General features: G+C 56.0%; 4 protein-coding genes across 4 annotated transcripts; 1 reads left to right on the forward strand and 3 right to left on the reverse strand.

Annotated features, from left to right (window-relative positions):
- Nucleotides 1–369: 369 nt before the first annotated feature.
- GMORB2_4660 (lipoate---protein ligase) lies at nucleotides 370–1,834 on the reverse strand (the record flags this gene model as incomplete). The annotated part of the gene is made up of 3 exons (XM_035466634.1): nucleotides 370–591; nucleotides 748–1,792; nucleotides 1,824–1,834. 3 exons carry the CDS (start codon nucleotides 1,832–1,834, stop codon nucleotides 370–372), a joined length of 1,278 nt encoding a protein of 425 aa, XP_035318182.1.
- Nucleotides 1,835–4,075: 2,241 nt separating this feature from the next.
- On the forward strand, nucleotides 4,076–5,228 carry GMORB2_4661 (chorismate synthase; the record flags this gene model as incomplete). The annotated part of the gene is made up of 2 exons (XM_035466635.1): nucleotides 4,076–4,105; nucleotides 4,137–5,228. The coding sequence occupies 2 exons, from the start codon at nucleotides 4,076–4,078 to the stop codon at nucleotides 5,226–5,228; spliced, it is 1,122 nt and encodes a 373-aa protein (XP_035318183.1).
- A 609-nt stretch (nucleotides 5,229–5,837) lies between these two features.
- GMORB2_4662 (Fungal trans) lies at nucleotides 5,838–9,370 on the reverse strand (the record flags this gene model as incomplete). The annotated part of the gene is made up of 2 exons (XM_035466636.1): nucleotides 5,838–9,051; nucleotides 9,213–9,370. 2 exons carry the CDS (start codon nucleotides 9,368–9,370, stop codon nucleotides 5,838–5,840), a joined length of 3,372 nt encoding a protein of 1,123 aa, XP_035318184.1.
- Nucleotides 9,371–12,541: 3,171 nt separating this feature from the next.
- GMORB2_4663 (Pfam:DUF3468) lies at nucleotides 12,542–14,880 on the reverse strand (the record flags this gene model as incomplete). The annotated part of the gene is made up of 5 exons (XM_035466637.1): nucleotides 12,542–13,447; nucleotides 13,480–13,590; nucleotides 13,630–14,583; nucleotides 14,724–14,779; nucleotides 14,823–14,880. The coding sequence occupies 5 exons, from the start codon at nucleotides 14,878–14,880 to the stop codon at nucleotides 12,542–12,544; spliced, it is 2,085 nt and encodes a 694-aa protein (XP_035318185.1).
- Nucleotides 14,881–17,839: the final 2,959 nt, after the last annotated feature.

A 17,839-nucleotide genomic window follows, 5' to 3' on the forward strand; every position in this document is an offset into this window, starting at 1 on the left:
TTCCCGTTTGATAGTACACACATCCTTTGATTTTNTTTTTTTTAATAAGATTAATACAGACATCTCTCGCCCTTTTCCCGTTTGATAGTACACACATCCTTTGATTTTATTTTTTTTCTCCCCCCCCCCCTCCTCCTCCTCCTTCCTCTTCTTCTTATCAACTTCCTCTTCTCTTATACAGACAAGGGTTGAGACGTACAGAGGACGGATTTCTTTTTCTTTTTTTTCTTACTTTTTTTTTTAAGAAGAGAGAAGAAAAAAACCTTTGAAGGGGGGTCATCCTTCTGCTTCGTACTCTGTATATAGGTCCAGGTCCAGGGTTGGAACGGACAGGAAGAGGACCGGAGTCGGATAAAGGTGAGGATATCGTCATGATTTGAGATGGGATCGTGTGAATCCCGTCCCGAGCACGCCATTGATCCACCTGCCGAGCCCGTCAGCTTCGGCCGACCTGAGACCCGACCTGGCCAGACGATCGGACCAGTCGTCGATATCGTGAACGGAAGCGCCCACGATGGCAGCCTGGTCAGTCACACCATCCACGGTGCACTCTTCGACAATGCCATGCCTACAGGTAAAGTGGAATTGTGTCTTTTTTTTTTTTTTAGCAAGAAAACATGTAGCAGTCAGCCCATCGTCATCATCATCTCAAGGAAGAGAAACATCAAGACGTTTTAAACCGAGACGAAGAGAGAAATCCAACCCCAACCCCCCTCCAGAAGAAAGAGAAAGGAACTAGAGACTCACATCAAATGGCAATTCAGGTCGTGGCCTCGGATCCAGATCAGTAGGATGCGTAGAGAATGTAAACTTGGGCGTCTGGCCATACACCCACTCTCGTGACGCCAGTTCCCCGCGACCCCTGACGATGGCGTCCACCCTCCCCACCAGGGCGCTATCCCCTCCTCTTCCTCCTACGTCGACGTCGTCGACAAACACGTCCGGCCGGCCGTACATGGCCGTGAACTCGTCGACGACGGCGTGCTTGAGATCCTCCGGATCGACGTCCGCGTTCGCTACCGGGCTGCGCACGCTGTCCACCCCGCGCGCCATGACGAACGGTTCGGCCGGGGACCTCAGCAGTCGCGATATGCTGGCCAGGTTGGGGCTGCGCACCAGGCACGTCCCGTGGTGCAGGGACCTGAGTCGCGTGAGCTTGTAGGCCGATCCCGATATCTTGAACGTCTTTGACTCCGCTGTTCCCATTTCTGCTCCTGCCCCTGCTCCTTCTCGACTGTCCTCGTCATCCGCCGCTAGATCCATGACAATGTCGTGGCGCTGGTTGACGCGCGTCGTGCGTCTCCCGAGGCGGTGCAGCGCCCGCACCACCATCTCGGCGTGGCGGTCTCGGTCGAACTGGTCGGGTGGGCATATGACGCCAAAGTTGACGTTGCCCTCGTCGTGGAAGACCGTGCCGCCTCCGGACCGCCTCCTCACCAGGTCCAGCGACGCACCGCCACCGCCATCTCCCTGCCCTGCCCGTCTTCCCCCGACGATGCTGCCGCTGCTGCCGCTGCTGACGATGCCGCCATCCGCCAAGGCACCAAGGTTGGTCTCTAGCCAGGGGTTCTGGTTGCGACCGAAGACGACGCAGGGCCTGTTGACGTACAGTATCAGGATCGTCGAGGTCGGGTGCGAGACCTGCAGGAGTCGGTGCTCGAGCGAGAGGTTGACCAGCGGGTCTGCCGAGCGCGAGATGTACACCTGCGTCTTGTTCGAGGCGTGCGATGCCGCCGCCTCGCTGAAGGGGCGTCGTCCGGACGAGGACGGGGACGAGGACGAGGACCTGGTGCTACTGACGGGTGGGAGGGCTCGGAGGGGACAGGAAAGCCATGATCGGCACAGTGGTTGCATACCCGTCCGACGGAGGAGGGACATTCGAAAAGAAAAATCGGACGTGATCGGGATGGTTGTGGAGAGGAATATAATTGTATGATTGTATTATATATATATATTATATATATATATATATATATATATATATATATAGAGAGAGAGAGAGAGAGAGAGAGAGAGAGAGAGAGATGCACAGAATAAGATTGGAAAAAAATCAACGGTTTGCTTCGACTCGTTCCTGTACATCGGCCGACATGATCTGATCCCTGGCAGAAACGGGGTCGCACAAGGTCGATGGTGTAGATGCGTGTAAACCCAGACATGTCACGGCAGAGTCTGTAGTGATGATACGTCATCTATTACTACTCCAGTAATACTCGATACTATCGTATGGCTTGCTAATATGATGACAAGTCATAATACGCATACTCTTTCGATGACTTCTCTTACCCTCTGGTGGCTTTATCCTCTGGTGGCTTTATCCTTTGGTGGCTGTTATTTTATTTTATTTTCCATCTAATATATATATAATATCATTACTCATTTTGACAGCGACACGAGAGAGAGAGAGAGAGAGAGAGAGATCTTGCCACCGTGATCCGACGACGAAGGCTGTTTTCCGTCAAAGGTTGATCGGGGGATGTCAAGGAAAAAGGAGCGCGAGATAGGAAAAATGCCGCTGCCGCTGCTGATCCAATGTAGGGCCACTCGTACAGTAGATGATAATATGGAGCGGTCGAGATGGCAGTGGCTTTCTTTTTCCCCCCCCCTTCTTCTCCGGAACAAGCGAGTTCCTGCATCTGGCCTACGTGACTTGTTACAGCTTCCCTCTCATCTCGTATCAAGTGTGCTCTATACCAGAGTAACATGTGGAATAACGATATAGAATGTTCATTATAATGATGATGGAAGAAGAAGAAGAACAGCCCCAGACCAAGAGAGAGAGAGTTATAAAGTATAGGTACAAAGACGCAATGTGGAAATGCTTCGGCATGCCTTGCATACGACTAGCTTATACCGAGAGAGTACGAGTAATGATATGTGTGATTGCCAAGAGAGAAATACATCTCTGATCCATCATCCAGGCCGCCGTAAGCGCCGGGGGAGGGAACTTGAACTTGAGGGGGAGAGGAGGGAGGAGGGAAAGGAAGGGGGGGGGGGGGGGGGGGGAGGGAAAAAAGGGGGGGGGCCAAGAAAAACAGAGAGAGCGATAAATAATAAAAATTGGTACCCGGGAGAGTGAGACCGGAGACCAGGGGAAACTATGAATCACTCCCCACAACTAGCGAAAGCCTAAAGATGTATATTATATTTATTTACATATAAGTATATATATATATTTATATATTTATATATATACTTATATATTTATATTCATATTCATATATATAAAAGAAAAAAAAGAGTAAAAAAAATTATACAATCCATGGTTCAATCCGAAAAGCCGAATCTCTCAATTCCTCTTCTCTCAATCCTCCCAATCTGAGTATCTCTCCTCTCTCTTCTCTCTGTTCTCTCTAACCAAACCAACCTCAACCTACCTGTACGGCCATCACTCTCCTGTGGTGGATATTATCGTTCCTCTCTCCCTCCTCCCCTCTTCCCCCCCAGAAAAACTCCCTTCCCTCCATACCGAGCCTCTAGACCAAAGAAGAGAGGGAAGAAAAGAAGAAGAAAAGAAGAAAAAAACCTGCGAGCTTGAATGCCCACTCAACACCCCAACNCCCCCCCCCCCCCCTAAAAGCATCAAAGTACCAGAGGGTCCAACCTACCTGTCCTTGCCCCTCTCCCCTGTAAGACGCTCATTCTTCAGCGCTGTGTTCCAGGGCAGCCGCAGCAGTCACCATCAGCTGCCTGTACTGGAACAAGGAATTACGGGATCAGTTGGGGTCCCCCAGTCCGCTATAATGATGATAAAAAGCCTACGAGGAATAGAAGTGATACTCGTACCACAAAATCCCACGACCCCTCCCCCACCATAAAACTTCTCCGCGGCATCGGATCGGGGTTTAAATCTCGACATCTCAACACACACACACATTTCTCACCCACACAATCTCTTCCACGATGTCGACCTTTGGAAATTACTTTCGCGTGACGACGTAAGTTTCTTCTTCTTCTTCTACTTCTTCTTTTCGTCACAGAGAGAGAGAGAGAGAGAGAAAAGAAAACAACGAGGTGACCTAAACAAAATCTTTTTCCAATACAGCGCCGGTGAATCTCACGGCAAGTCGGTGTCATGCATCATCGAGAACTGCCCTCCGAACCTGTCCCTGACGGAGGAGGACATCCAACCGCAGCTCAATCGTCGCCGACCGGGCCAATCGTCCATCACGACCCCCCGCGACGAGAAGGACCGGGTGACGATCCACTCCGGCACCGAGAACGGCCGGACGCTGGGCACCCCCCTGCTCCTGACCGTGCCCAACGAGGACCAGCGGCCGAAGGACTACGGCGACAAGACGATAGACCTCTACCCCCGACCCTCCCACGCCGACTGGACGTACCTGGAGAAGTACGGCGTCAAGGCCTCGTCCGGTGGCGGTCGCAGCAGCGCGCGGGAGACCATCGCTCGTGTGGCCGCCGGCGCCGTGGCCGAGAAGTGGCTCCGTGAGACGTACGGCGTCGAGATCGTGGCCTTCGTCTCGTCCGTCGGCAACATCCGCCTCTTCGAGCGCTCCGCCGCCGATGGCGAGTCCAGCCTCAGCTCCGACCCCACCTTCCTCGACCTGGTAGACGGGCTCACCCGCGCCAGGGTAGACGACTTCCTCCCCGTGCGCTGCCCGGACGCCGACGTCGCCGCCCGCATGGAGTCGCGCATCGCCGAGCTCCGCGACGCCCACGACTCCACCGGCGGCACCGTCACCTGCATCGTCCGCAACGCTCCCCCCGGCCTCGGCGAGCCCTGCTTCGACAAGCTGGAGGCCAAGCTCGCCCACGCCATGATGAGCATCCCCGCCGTCAAGGCCTTCGAGATAGGCTCCGGCTTCGCCGGCGCCGAGATGCGTGGCTCCGACCACAACGACCCCTTCTTCTCCGCTCCCGCCCCCGCCGCGGACGCCGCCGCTGGCGCGACCCCCTTCATCCCCGCCTCCCGCCTGAAGACGAGGACCAACCACTCCGGCGGCGTCCAGGGCGGCATCTCCAACGGAATGCCCGTCTTCTTCCGACTAGCTTTCAAGCCCCCCGCCACCATCAGCCGGGACCAGACTACCGCCCGCTACGACGCCGGTGGCGAGGGCGTCCTCGCCGCCAAGGGCCGTCACGACCCCTGCGTCGTGCCCCGTGCTGTCCCCATCGTCGAGGCCATGGCTGCCCTGACGATTGCTGATGCTCTCATGGCTCAGCATGCTCGACAGGTGTCTATGCGTATGACCGGTGGTCCTCAGTGATTTCGAGGCTTCGGGGAGGGGGGGGGGGATCTCTTGACTTTCTAAACTTCATACAAGGCGTACGCAAAAAGACATAGTTTTTTTTTATTATAAAAAAAAAGAAGAAAAATTAGGGATGAAGAAAAGTAGCAGGAAAGATTTCGGTTTACATGATCCTAGGCTCACCCTCACAAAGAACACAAAAAGTAAAGTAATATATCATGAGCCAGAAAATATTAGTATAAAAAAAAAACCACAAATCATCACTTGCAGAGGTCAAAGATGATTATAAAAAACAGAAATCATCGAGAGAAGAAAGGGTCATGAGTCATAAAAACATTCCCTCCCATCCATTCCCATCCTTTTTATTTGTCCCTAAAATCTGTAATGAAACGCATGAATATGATGATGAATCCCCCCCTTTTTTTTTCTAGAATGGGCAGATAAACGAAAAGAAAAGAAAGAAGAAGAAGAAGAAAAGTTACACACACACACAAGATCCAAGAAGAATCCTAGAGAGGAAGAGGTGAGATGGAAAGAATAAAGAGACTAGAACGCCATCCCAGACCGTCTATTATACTCGATCAAGTCATCGTGGAGGACGAGGCTATCATTCAAATCGGGAGGACTTCACGTTCCCCTCCGGTCGTCCCCCTGACTCGCATCCTGATGATTGAATAGCCCCAGCATGTCGCTGGAAATGTAGTCCAGCCAGGGTCCCATGAGCTCCGGCTGCTGCAGACCCAAGGCGCCGATGTCAATGTCCTGACTGTCAAACGTGATCGAGTCCATGTTGTGCGTCGTCGGTCCCCACGACGTCGGATGGTAGCCTGCCATGCTGCCTCCGGCGCCGCCGCTGCCGTCGCCGTCGACGCGATTGCTGCTGCTGCGGCCGCCGCCGCCGCCGCCGCCGCCGCCGCCGGCGTCGGCCATTGTGCTCGTCGGCGACGCGGTGTAGCCTCCCCCGTCAAAGGCTGCGGATCGACCTCCGCTCGTGCCGCCGGGGGGGCTGAAACTCGCCGCTGTAGATGGCTCCCCCGACGCGGCGGCTGCCGTCACGAACATGCCGCTGCCGCCACCCGTCGTCGGTGGCATGGGGGGGCGCGGGGACGACCGGATGGCCGACGTGGTCGCCTGTGGAAAGGGAGGCGGGTACATGCCGCCGGCGCCGAACTGCCGCGTCATGTGCCTTGCCACGTCGTCCGTCTGCTGCCTTGGCGGCGGCGGTGTTCTGCTGGATCGCGGCTGCTGCGGTGACGTCAACATCTCGTCGCTGCGATGGTTGCCGGCGGCGCCGGTGGCCACGCCGCTGCTCATGTTCTGATACATGAGCGTCAGGCTAGAGCTGGGCGAGTTGGCCGTGCCGGCCAGCGTCCACCCGATGGGAGGACCGTTCACCGTCGCGTTGGGCGACGTCATGGCCGAGTTGTCAAACTGAAACTGGCTGCCGAGACCGCCGCGGCCGCCCGTCTTCGCGCTCTCGTACTCTTCGAGAGTGTACGTCTCGCAGTCCCATATGCCCTTCGACTTCTGGTCGAGCGCGGTCAGGATGTACTTGACGCCGCCCCAATATGCCTGGAGGTTCTGGAGTGACGAGTAGCACTGCTGGTAGTTTTGGTTGGCGGCGGATGCCAGGAGCGAATGTCTCAGCTTTTTGCTGTCGCCGCCAGCGCCTCCTCCTCCTCCCCCTCCTCCTCCCGCGCCGGTCCGACCGTTGCCGGCCTCCCTGGAACCGAACGTTTCGGTCCTCCTGACCTCCCTGGGCGACGGCGAGGCCTCCCTGGACGGGCGCTGAGACACGGTGGCGCTCGACTCCATGAGGAAGGCGCACGCGGCGATGTACATGGGCTGGCTCGTGAAGGGGTTGCCGATGAAGCTGTCTGGATCGATGAGATCGGCGAAGGCCAGTATGTCGCATATCGTCTTGGCGCTGCTCATGCTCAGCTCGCGGCTGTCGGGCAGCAGCTGCAGCTCGCTGCGCAGCTCGCCGAACGGAGACAGCAGGGTCGGCTGGTGCAGTATGATGAAGAGCGCATGGAACCAGAAGTGCAGCAGGATGAAGGTCGTCCCCTGGCCCATGCGTAGGTAGGCCTTGAAGTTGGGGACGGTGAACTGCAGCCGGACGTCCCAGTTCTTGTAGACCATGGTGAGGTGGCTCTCCATGGTCATGAGCTTGTGCCACGTCTCCTGCGTGAGATCCGAGATGTCGTGTATGTTGTTGAGCATGTCCGAGACGCGGCCGTACATGTGCACGATCTCTACGAGCATCGGGAAGGGCGTGGGCCAGTGAGTATCCGGGTGGATGCCGGGTTTGGGGAAGGGGAGTTCGAAGTCGTCGTCGCGCAGTGTCACGGGCCGGCCGGTGCCGGACGAGACGAGGCGGTCGAGCACGAACACGGCCCAGAAGGTGTCGACGCGCTCCTGCTCCAGGTCCCTCTCCTCCTGCTGCAGCGGCGTGTCGGGCTGATCCCTGGCATCTCCGGGGCTCTCCGAGGCCGAGCGGGCGCGGCGTAGCTGCTGCTTGGTGACGCGGGGGTCGCGTTCGTCGCCTCGGTACTGGATGCCGACGCGCTTCTGCAGTCCGAGGTCGACGGCCATGCGGATGGCGAGACCGAGGTACATCCAGAGGGCGCTGTCTTGGTTGGCCCCGAAACCCTCGTAGGCCATGAGGAGGCAGGCCTGGACGGCGCCGACGGTGGGGCACAGGAAGGTGTCGACGGTAGCCTGCTTGGCCCTCTGGGCGAAGACTTGGCCGCGTAGGGTGCGGGGCATGCCGTCTCTCCCGGCCGTCAGGACGGGCGAGTCGGAGAAGCGGGCGGCGAGGGAGCAGACGGCGTCGACGAGTATGGGCTCGGCACGCTTCTCCTTGACCATGGCCACGAACCTGTCCTGGCGTAGGAAGGGGTAGTTGCAGCCGAGGTGGACAAAGAATGCAGTGACCAGGCTGATGATGAGGGGGTGGACCGGGGCCGGGTCGCTGACGTCGTAGGCTGGGGGCTCGTCGGGGGCGAGATCGCTCTCGGCACCGGTGCTGGCGCCGGGGCCTGTGCCGCTAGGGTTGCTCAACGGTGACGTATCCGACAGGGAACCGTTGGTGGAGCGGCGGCGATGGCGGACCGAGACGACCATCTGCTTGAATCCGGGCACGATGGCGGTGGGACCAAAGTAGCGAAAGTAAGGCACACGATGGTTGCTGGCGCCGCCGCCGCCGCCGCCGGGGGGCGTGGCGCGACGGAGCATAGGGGACGCGGGGTCCTCGAGATGCGGTCTGGGCGCGTCGAAGGCGGTGCGGGCGCGGGCAAGGCGGGAGGACGGAGACGTCGTGGACGGCTGGTGAGCGGCGGGCGACGTCGCATCGCGTCGGGGCGGTCTGCCCTTGCCGGTCTTGGCGGCGCTGGCCGAGGGCGCTCCCGACCGCAGGGCGGCAGGCCCGGGCAGCTGCCGATGCTGGGATAAGGGGGTACGCTGATGATCGGCAGCCGTACTCCTGCTGCTGGCGTTGGCACCGACAGGCGGAGTCGGGTCCGCGGCGGCGATGCGAGATTTCTTGGTCAGACGGTCGTTGCTGTCGTCGTCGACGCTCCTGTCGCGACTGGCAGCAGGCAGGTTGGGCCTTTTCTGGTTACCGTGTGATAGGGATTGACGGTGGGGAACGCTCGGATCGTTTGTTTCTTGGGCGTCGTCGTCGTCGTCGTCGTCGGCGTCGAATCTGGCGTCAGCCGCGTCGTTTCCATCCTTCTTGTCCTCTTGGTAGCCGAGGCATTGGTGGTTGTTGTTGACGCAGGTCGAGCACCGGGGACGCTCGCCAGCACATCGCGTCTTGCGACGTCGGCAGGTTAGGCAGCTACAGATAGAGAGAGAGAGAGAGAGAGAGAGAGAGCAGAGTCAGCAAAGGGGGGGGGGAGGAGCGGTATCTGATGGAGGGCAGGTTCCAAGATGAGAGGAGAGAGGGGAGAGAGGGGAGAGAGGAGGATGCGGAGAGCGAGGAGGCAGGAGAAGACATACGCTGCGTTTATGCGGCGACGCTTGGAGGGCGGACGACCCTGGCTGTTGACGAAGCGGATAGGTTTAGGAGGCTGAGCCGAGGTCTGGGCAGCAGAGTTGGCGGGAGCGGATGGCTGGGCGGGTTTGGAGTTGTTGCTGTTCAGGAGGGTTGTGGCCATGATTTGACCATGGCGGTGATCAACATGTGGAAGCTATGGATAGAAGGAGAGTCACGGAGGCGACAGACGATTGCGGGCAGCAAGGTGTAGGAGGGGTAGGATGGCCTGCAGCCGGAAAGGCGGGAAAGGTGGAAAAAAAAGAAAAAGAAAAGAAAAGAAGAGAAAGATAAAAAGAAAAAAAAAAGAAAAAAAAAACCAGAGAGGCAACCACGCACCACACACACCAGTACCGGCTGCCACCGGAGGTAATGAGTGACGATGGCTGCACGATGATATCAATTCCTCAAGAGCTCAACGTCGGCCGACATAGCGTCGGGACATGGAGGAAGGCAAACGGCCGGACAGGTAGACGAGCCCAGGGGCGGGACAGAGATGACGACAGCCGGCGGGAAAGGAGGATCTTGGAAGAGAATGTGAAGAGAAGGCTTCGGCGGGAGGTGAAGGGGGAGAAGCAGGAGGGTAGGCCAGAACGTGCAAGGTACTGCTGAAGACACTGCTACTCCTACTCCGTACCAGACAGGGCAAGTAGCAATACGGATCAGTACGGGATGGTATCATTACTACTGCTGCTGCTGCTGCTGCTGCTGCTGCTGCTACTGCTACTACTGGCAGCAACTGCTACGGGGTCGCTGCAACCTCTAGTACGGCTCTGGTGTGCTCCGTACCTGTACAGATCAATCCGTACCCGTACTTGCACTCCTCCGTACAGCAGGTTCTGTTGGTGGCGGAGGAGAGCTTCAGTGGGTCGCAAGGTGGGCAACGGTCTCGACAAAGGGCGGATGGGGAGCGACCGGGGGCGGGGGGTTGATGTGGGCGGGCGCTGGGCAGTGCACCAGAACTCGACAGCTCCAGCGGAAAGCCTGGGAAAGCCTGGGGTCGAGCGTCTGGGTCTGGGGAGGAGAGGCTCGGGAAGGAAGAGGGTCCGGCGAGCAGGAGGAGGCTGTCGGCCAGTTCAATCCATTCAGAGACCCGCGGTCCCCGATCTCATTCAGATTATGGATATACCTTGGCTTCTCCCTCCCTCNCTTTGCGGGTTAGTGGTCACCTTTCACGGCTCTCTCTATGCTGCTCTGCTCCCTCTCCCCCCTCTCCCCCTTCCTCCCTCCCTCCCTCCCTCCCTCTCTCTCTCTCTCTCTCTCTCTCCCTCGCCCTCTTCTCACCTCTCACCGTCGTCGCATCGGGGCAGACGACGCCGGTCAGGCACACGGAAGAGAAAGCGGTGGGCATCGTCACATCACGCGGCCCATTTCAATGTGGGTATTCAAATTCGAAATCCGGAGGTGTTGCAGTCCCAGAAGGGAGAGAGTGGGGAAGGGGGCTGCCGCATTTCTGAACGTATTCCATCAACTCCATAATATTATATACTATGGAGTCCATAGGCCTCTCCTAGTAACAATACTCCCCACCACCCCCATCATCCAGCAGCTGGATGTGATGGATGGATTCCTCGCCTCTGCAGATTACATAGTGCGCCGTCTTCAGAATGACGCTTCCTTCTCCAGCACCAGATGGTCAGAGGCAAGCAGAGGCAGGGAAACCATTCTTCAATACATCATACATGATCAGTATGCAGGTCAACTTCCTGTCGTATCTACTCCGTATATTCACCGTGGTAGTAGCAGTATCAGCCATTCCCCATCCATCTTGACCGGCCCCTCTCTGAACCCATCATCATCGTCACTCTCCATCGGCCATCACACGATGCCGTTCTCTCCCTCCGTGCACGACCCCTTCCTTGCCCTACCGCAGAGACAAGAGGTCAGCTGGCCACGAGAATTTCTCTCTCTCTCTCCCTCTCTCTCCCCTTCCCCATTACCGAAAGCCATCATTCCCCTTCTTTCCCCTCTTTTTCCTTTCTCTTTCTCTTTTTTTTTTTTCGCTTTTCTATCCCCCCCCCCCCCCCCCCCCCCCCGTCCCAATTTTTTTTTTTTTTTTTTTTTTTTTTTTTTCCTTTTTTTCCCCCCCCCCCCCCCCTTTTTTTTTTTCTTTTCTTTTCTTTTCTTTTCTCCTCATCTCTGACATGGCATTTCACGATGTCACTGACATTAATAATTGCTTGACTAGCACGGGTTTGGGGCCCAGCCACCACCATCCCCCCCTCAACTTTAGAATGGTCTCGACTTCCTTCGCATTTTTTTTTCCTTGTCTAAGCAAAAAATGGAAGGAGACGAGATTAGAAATCAATACTGTTAGCCAACCTTTATCGGATCAGAAGCCCGTGGATGATGGGGAGACGTTCTGGTCGTACGCTCCAGCATATCGCCACTAGCAGCATAGTAATACTTCCACCCTCTCCTGCTTCATCCCACAGCTGCTCGCTCGTAGCGATTGACTTGCCCAGCTCATCGGATGAGGGGTGGAAATAAGCAGGTAATAATTCCGAGCAGTACTCACGGCCACTGGTGCAGACATGGTCGTGATCGTCGTCGATCTTCTCTTCTCTTCTCTTCTTTCTCCCTGCCACTAGATCTGGTGTATTACATATCCTGTAAGCGTCGATCCAGACGTTGTGTGTAGGAAACTCCAGGACGTATGAGTTATGCATTTTCGTGTTTCAGCATCATCATCATCATCCATCAATGACCTTTCTCACTCTCCTTACTCGGAACTGGGAAGACGTAGAAGGAGGAGAAAAGGGGGGAGGGTGAGAGTGAGAGAGAGTGAGAAAGCGAGAGTGTGACACACGCACGCACACATACACACATACACACACACACACACAAGTCCTCTCATCCCCCTTTAGCTTCATGCATACAATTTTGCCTACGTGGCACTTGAGCCACGGCATCGAGTCAAAGCTCTCCATGTCTCTCCATCGTGACCTTTTTAATTTTTTTTTTTAATTTTTTTTTTTAAAAAAAAAAAATCTCTTACCCCTCCTCCTTCGCCCACGGTCGCGAGCCACACACCACTCACGCCTCTCAATCACGCCCGTGCCTTTGCCACTCGTTCCCCCGCACCACGTATTCCGCCTTGCCCGTCTTCATCTCACTGTACGCGGATTCCGTACACCGGTTCCTACCATCTACACCCAACCTTGTTGGCTGATCCGTACATTATGAACATTGGCAGTAGCGAATTCATATTTGAAAACATGGCCTTGTACATCATCTCTGCCCCTGCATCTCCCATGCGCCGACCAGTGCCATTGATGAGCATGACGTCTACCCTTCACCCCAGGACAATCGTCACGCCCATGTCCTTGCTCACCCGCCTCCAGAGATCCCCTCCCCGCTTGGTGCCGCAGCCCGAGGTGATATTTCGGCTCATCTCCCCGTCCGTGCGCCGCCGAACCTCCCCAGGCGCCATGTGGCTCTGCTGCGAGGCCCCGAGTGCCTCGTCGGCATCCGCCCTTCGCCATACCTCTCGGACGATGCCCCATGCTCTCTCGATGTTCATCATGCCTTGCACCCTGTCGATCGACTGAAAGGCCTGCCGCGCGAGATCTCTGTCAACCGTGCTCGTCGCCTCACACGCTGCCACGAACAGAGGCCACAGCAACGCGCTCTTGGGGCCCTCGCCTGCCGCCGTGCCCATGCAGTACACCAGGCTCAGGTGCGCATTCTGCTGGACCAGCGCGTGCGACTGCTCATACCCGTAGATGGTCCGGAACAGGTATACGAGGGCTGAGTGACGGTAGGCTAGCGCATTGTTGAGGATGCCCTGCAGCCGGGCCTTATCGGTCGGCGTCCTCGAATCGTCCGGTGGCAGGATGGGCTGCCACCGGTTGAGTGCCACCTGTATGGCCGAAGCTGCAGTTTCGAGCTCGGTGCGCAGTACCGTGGCTTCCGACGTCATCCCTCGTACCACGGCTGCCTCGAGCTTATCTCTGATGCACACAAGACCGGACAGGCGGTGAATGACGGGCCATAGTGCAGTTGCCATGCCCAAGAGGGTGTCTACGCTGCCAACGGGCGAAGTAGCCCCGCGGGAATCGAGCGGCGGCAGTGGGATACGGGAGCCGCTTCCAGAGTCTGATGACAGCGGTGCCGTCCCAAAGGACAGGGCCGCGATGACGTCGTAGAATCTAAAGGCCTGGGGCAGGAGGAACGAGGAGAGGTCAGCTTCATGGTCATGCTCTCATGCAAAGAAATCCGGCATGCACCAACCCTTTCCAGGAAGACGCTTGTTGGATCTGTGCTGGCCTCGAAGTTGTTCATGATGCTTATAGCACCCTTGAGATGCTCATCCACAATGTTGGACCGACCCTTCTGCACCAGCTGTCGATGAGATACTCGTCAGCATGAGCTCCTGCGCACACGGCCAAGGTTTGTTTCGCTCACCACTTCATAGTACACGAGCAGTATGATGGCCGCAAGCAACTCGTTGCGGTTGGCACTCTTTCCCTTCTCGATGAGACGTGCCAGCCCCTGTATTGCCTTGCCGTGGAAGTGTTCGCTCTTTTCGATATTCTGAACCCCGCGAAACTCGAGGTGGGCACTAGAGAGTGCGTATATCGTGTCCATGACGACCGGGCTAGTTTCCGATAGAGGTAAGACGAGCTGCTGGAACGGGTTGCCGTACTCTTCGCGAAATACGATGAGGTGGGTAAGGACGTTGCAGAAATGCCCGACAAGATGGCGGCGGTTTTTCCGCTCCGAGAACTCAGCAAACGCAGGGGCGCAGAATTCGAGAGTGGGCAGCGGTGGCAGAAACTGGTCTTGTTGCTCGCACCGGAGCTGGGCGTGTTCGAAGGGTGCCATCGTCGACCCGGCAGTGGAGCCGCGGCGTATAATCTCCTCCACGTCGTCACTGTTCATCTCATTGCCGTCCATGGCCGATTGCCCGTCTACGCTGTGCATGTCAAAGCTTGCCGGGGTCAAGGGTGTGAGGGCACCTAGAGCGGCCGTATCGTAGACAGCCCAGGGCAGCAGGCTCTCCATTTCCTCGAGGACATTCCTCGTCGGCGTCGGAGCCCGAAAGGGCATACAGTCAGTGCCATTGACCGTGGGAGTATGCATCTCCCAGAGCTCCGGGCTTTTCTGTTCCCGGCATTGACTCCGGTGCCCATGTCGGGGGAGTTGCTGCTGTAGCTGCTGCTGCTGCTGCTGCTGCCACTGGTTGGCAGATACGTCCGCCTGGGTGGTGGAGTATGCGGTGTTGGCGGACAGACTCTCCCTCCGTCGACGCTGACGAGACTTTATGGCCTCGTAGACGCATGGTTGGTCTTGCTCCTCGCACCGAGAGCATCGGGGCCGCGCCTCGTCACATTTCTTCTTCTGTTTCGGATGTCAGACTGTGGTCTATCGTCGTCTGGGGTGCCGAATGGAATTCGACGAGTACCTTTTCCTTGCTACGATGGTGTCAGCACTGTTGCTCCAGCGATACATCAGGGAGAGTGACCTGAACCTACCAATAGTTGCATCCTGCAGTTTTCAGACGAAGCCACGGTCAGCACATTGGGGTTGTCTGTGGGGTATTCGGGTCTGGATCAGACTGGGGGTATAGGTACCTGCTCGTGAGCGCTTCTTCGGGATCTTTGGGGGCGCAAGGCGGGTGTAGAGAAGCATCTTGACGATCGTCTCAGAAAGGCAGATGGGCGAAAGGATTGCGGCAACGACAGAGGCCAAGAGCTGAGAGAACTGTCCGGTTTCACGATCCCATGACGTGGGGTTGTCTGGCCGAGGAAAAAGGAGACGGTGCGGGAAGCGGTGGTTATTGCGGTACGTCGGTGAGACAGTGGCCGAAGCAGCCAAGGAGGAGAACCGGCGGGCGTTGAGAATGGACTGTGAGCAAGTGGAGGAGGAGGAGATGGAGGGGGAGGAGGGAGCGTATGAGATGGGATGAATGAAATGGTAGAGAACCGGACGTTGGTGGGGGGGCGAGGGGCGAGAGTGCCAGGGCGGGGGAAGGTACACGATGAGAACAGGCAAGCGCGTGCCAGAATATTATAACGGCAATCGCGAGATTTAATAGCGCCTTTTTTTTCTTCCCTTTCTCCAGGAAATGCTCTGCCCTACGGAGTTACGAATGTGACTGCTAGGGCCGTCTTCTTTCCCTACTATCAATTTAGTGTACTAGCGTATGCACCTTTCCCGTAATGAGCACTCGTGAGTGCATACGCAGAGCAACCCAAGGGCAATAAAGGCACGGGGTTTTGCCCGTGCAAGTAGCAGTGGTAATGTCTACTTCGGGGTGGCCGTTTCGACCATTTCCGATATATTCAGAAGGTGGCCATCCATATCCTCGACTCATCTCCAATCTGTCCCAGAAGGGCCGGCCCGAGGCTTCAGAAACAGTACATGGCTTCACGGATACTTCCCCGCATACGATGCGATGCGCCAGACGGTGGGTGACCTTCTAAGCAGGCCCCCTCCCCCTTGCTTGTACTTAGCCGCACCAATCATGATGCAGGATGAAACGCGGGGGACTCACACCTGAACAAGTGACAGGGATATCCAAACGTTCAATGCTCTCCTCAACTGGTAAGAGGCTAATGATGATGAGGACAAATAGCCTTATTAGATACGGAATCCCGAAACGTTCAACATCACCTGTGCCTGGGATGATGGAGGGTTCGACGTACATACAAGGCGTCCTGTCATACACGGCATGCACGAGCCGTCCCGGAGTGCGTGCCGCAATGGGCCATGGCCGCCAAGGAATTTTCCGGGGTAATGGAGATTGGATGCCAATACGAGTGAATGCAGGATAACCACGATTGCCGTGCTGACTGACCTCCCCGCTATCCGGTCCCGGCGGTGCCATCGTCTCAAGCACGGACTTTTGACTCGTAAACATGGCACGATGCCGGCGACCTACCGGGCGGCGTCGAGTGCTTGGTGTCGTAGTCTACCTCCGGTGCGGGTAGTGTTGTCGTCGATCGCCGACAGCCCTGCTGCTCTGCATCAGCCATGCTCCTCCCCAACATATGCAAGGCGATCTGGGGAGAGCTAGAGAGCATGGGGAACTCAGCATTGCAATCCTACCATTTCCCAAGAGGTAACATCCTTAAGAATTTGGCGTCTGACTCGCGGGACCCTACGAACGCCGAGCCGCTCACACTGCTCCGTCCGCCCCCCCCTCCCCCCCAAAAATCGTCGCGGTCCCTGCGACGTTGATGCGAACGCTGCTACTCTAAGGGTACCGTTTGCCGGGAAGTGGAGGTGTCTAGGTCTATTGCGCCAGAGAAGGCATGACACCTCGCGTGGGATGATGGATAGGTTCCGGGGCTGGGGTCCTTGTGTGTCTGGCTGCATCCTAAGCATGCATACGGGAGGTCATATGTGAGCGTCCGATTTGTAATGACGGGGTTGGAGAACGGTAGCCGGATGAATAGAAGTGAAAGACGAAAGCCATCCGCATCAAAAAGAAGAAGAAAAGAATCAACAGGCTGAAATATTCAAGATGATGTGTAAAATGCTCTGATGTTATTTCTTCTGCCGCGGTCTTGGCCGTCTGTGCTTCCTGCTAGCGACAACACATGATGGCCCGTAGACGTGAGCACAGTGGCCTCTGCCTACTGGTACGTCCTGGTTCGATGAGTGCGTGTCTCGGTGCTTGCTTCATTGAAAGGAGAGGAAATATATGAGGTTATCTACAGATGTGTGTGGCAGTAGCCTCTGGCTGCTTAGTCATACAATCTTGAGTGCCCACACGTTAGATGTCATAGGGTAAGATGCTTCACCTAATCTAATCTCTATCGAATGCTGTACACGCTTTCAAGGGCATTATTTCTACATCGATTATATCGTACTCTCTGCGCTCTACGATAGAAATAATGAAGACGTCTTCGCACCTCTATAGTCTTCACCGGCCATATTCATAACAGCAGTATGGAGACCGGTGTGTCGCGCATTATCCATAGGGTTCCAGCACGGTGACGTGTGCCAACCCACTAACTAGTAATATTACCTAGTATCAGTAGCAATATTCACTATCAATACTCACAAATCTGCTTCACGTTTCTTTCTTTCTCGTTCGGACGAGTAGTACGAGCATCAGCATGCACAGCACATGTAGTTGCTGGCAGAGGAACCGGGAGATTCACATACGCAAGTACATCCAAAGGGGCATATATCGGCAATATCCTCGCATTCGCCGGGAGGACAACAGTAGGGGATGTGCGGTCACCGACATTGGACGATATATATGCTCCACGTCATGTATTATTGCAGACAAGACTCGACATATTAATAATATTGCGACCAAGGTCACGACCTAAACATGATATGTATAGCCAGAACCAAGAACTCAGTTGCGGAACATGATCGGAACCCGACCACGTGGGATTGAATAAGTCTACTGCTGCTTCCCATCCTCGTATGTGTTTGGCAAGAATATCATTCCAAGGTCAAGCTTTTTCCTTGGGAATCATGACAGCTTCCTCCTTTCGTCCACAGATGCCAAGTACATCAATAGATGAGAATAGAAGAGTAAACATGAAGAGTAAAACTTCTTCTTCCCCCCCTCTCCCCCCACATAATCCTGCTGTGCCCATTCAGAAATGTCTCTTGCTGAATACGTGCG

The sequence above is a fragment of the Geosmithia morbida genome (assembly GCF_012550715.1).
Source record: "Geosmithia morbida isolate 1262 chromosome Unknown scaffold_22, whole genome shotgun sequence".
Classification (NCBI taxonomy): domain Eukaryota; kingdom Fungi; phylum Ascomycota; class Sordariomycetes; order Hypocreales; family Bionectriaceae; genus Geosmithia; species Geosmithia morbida.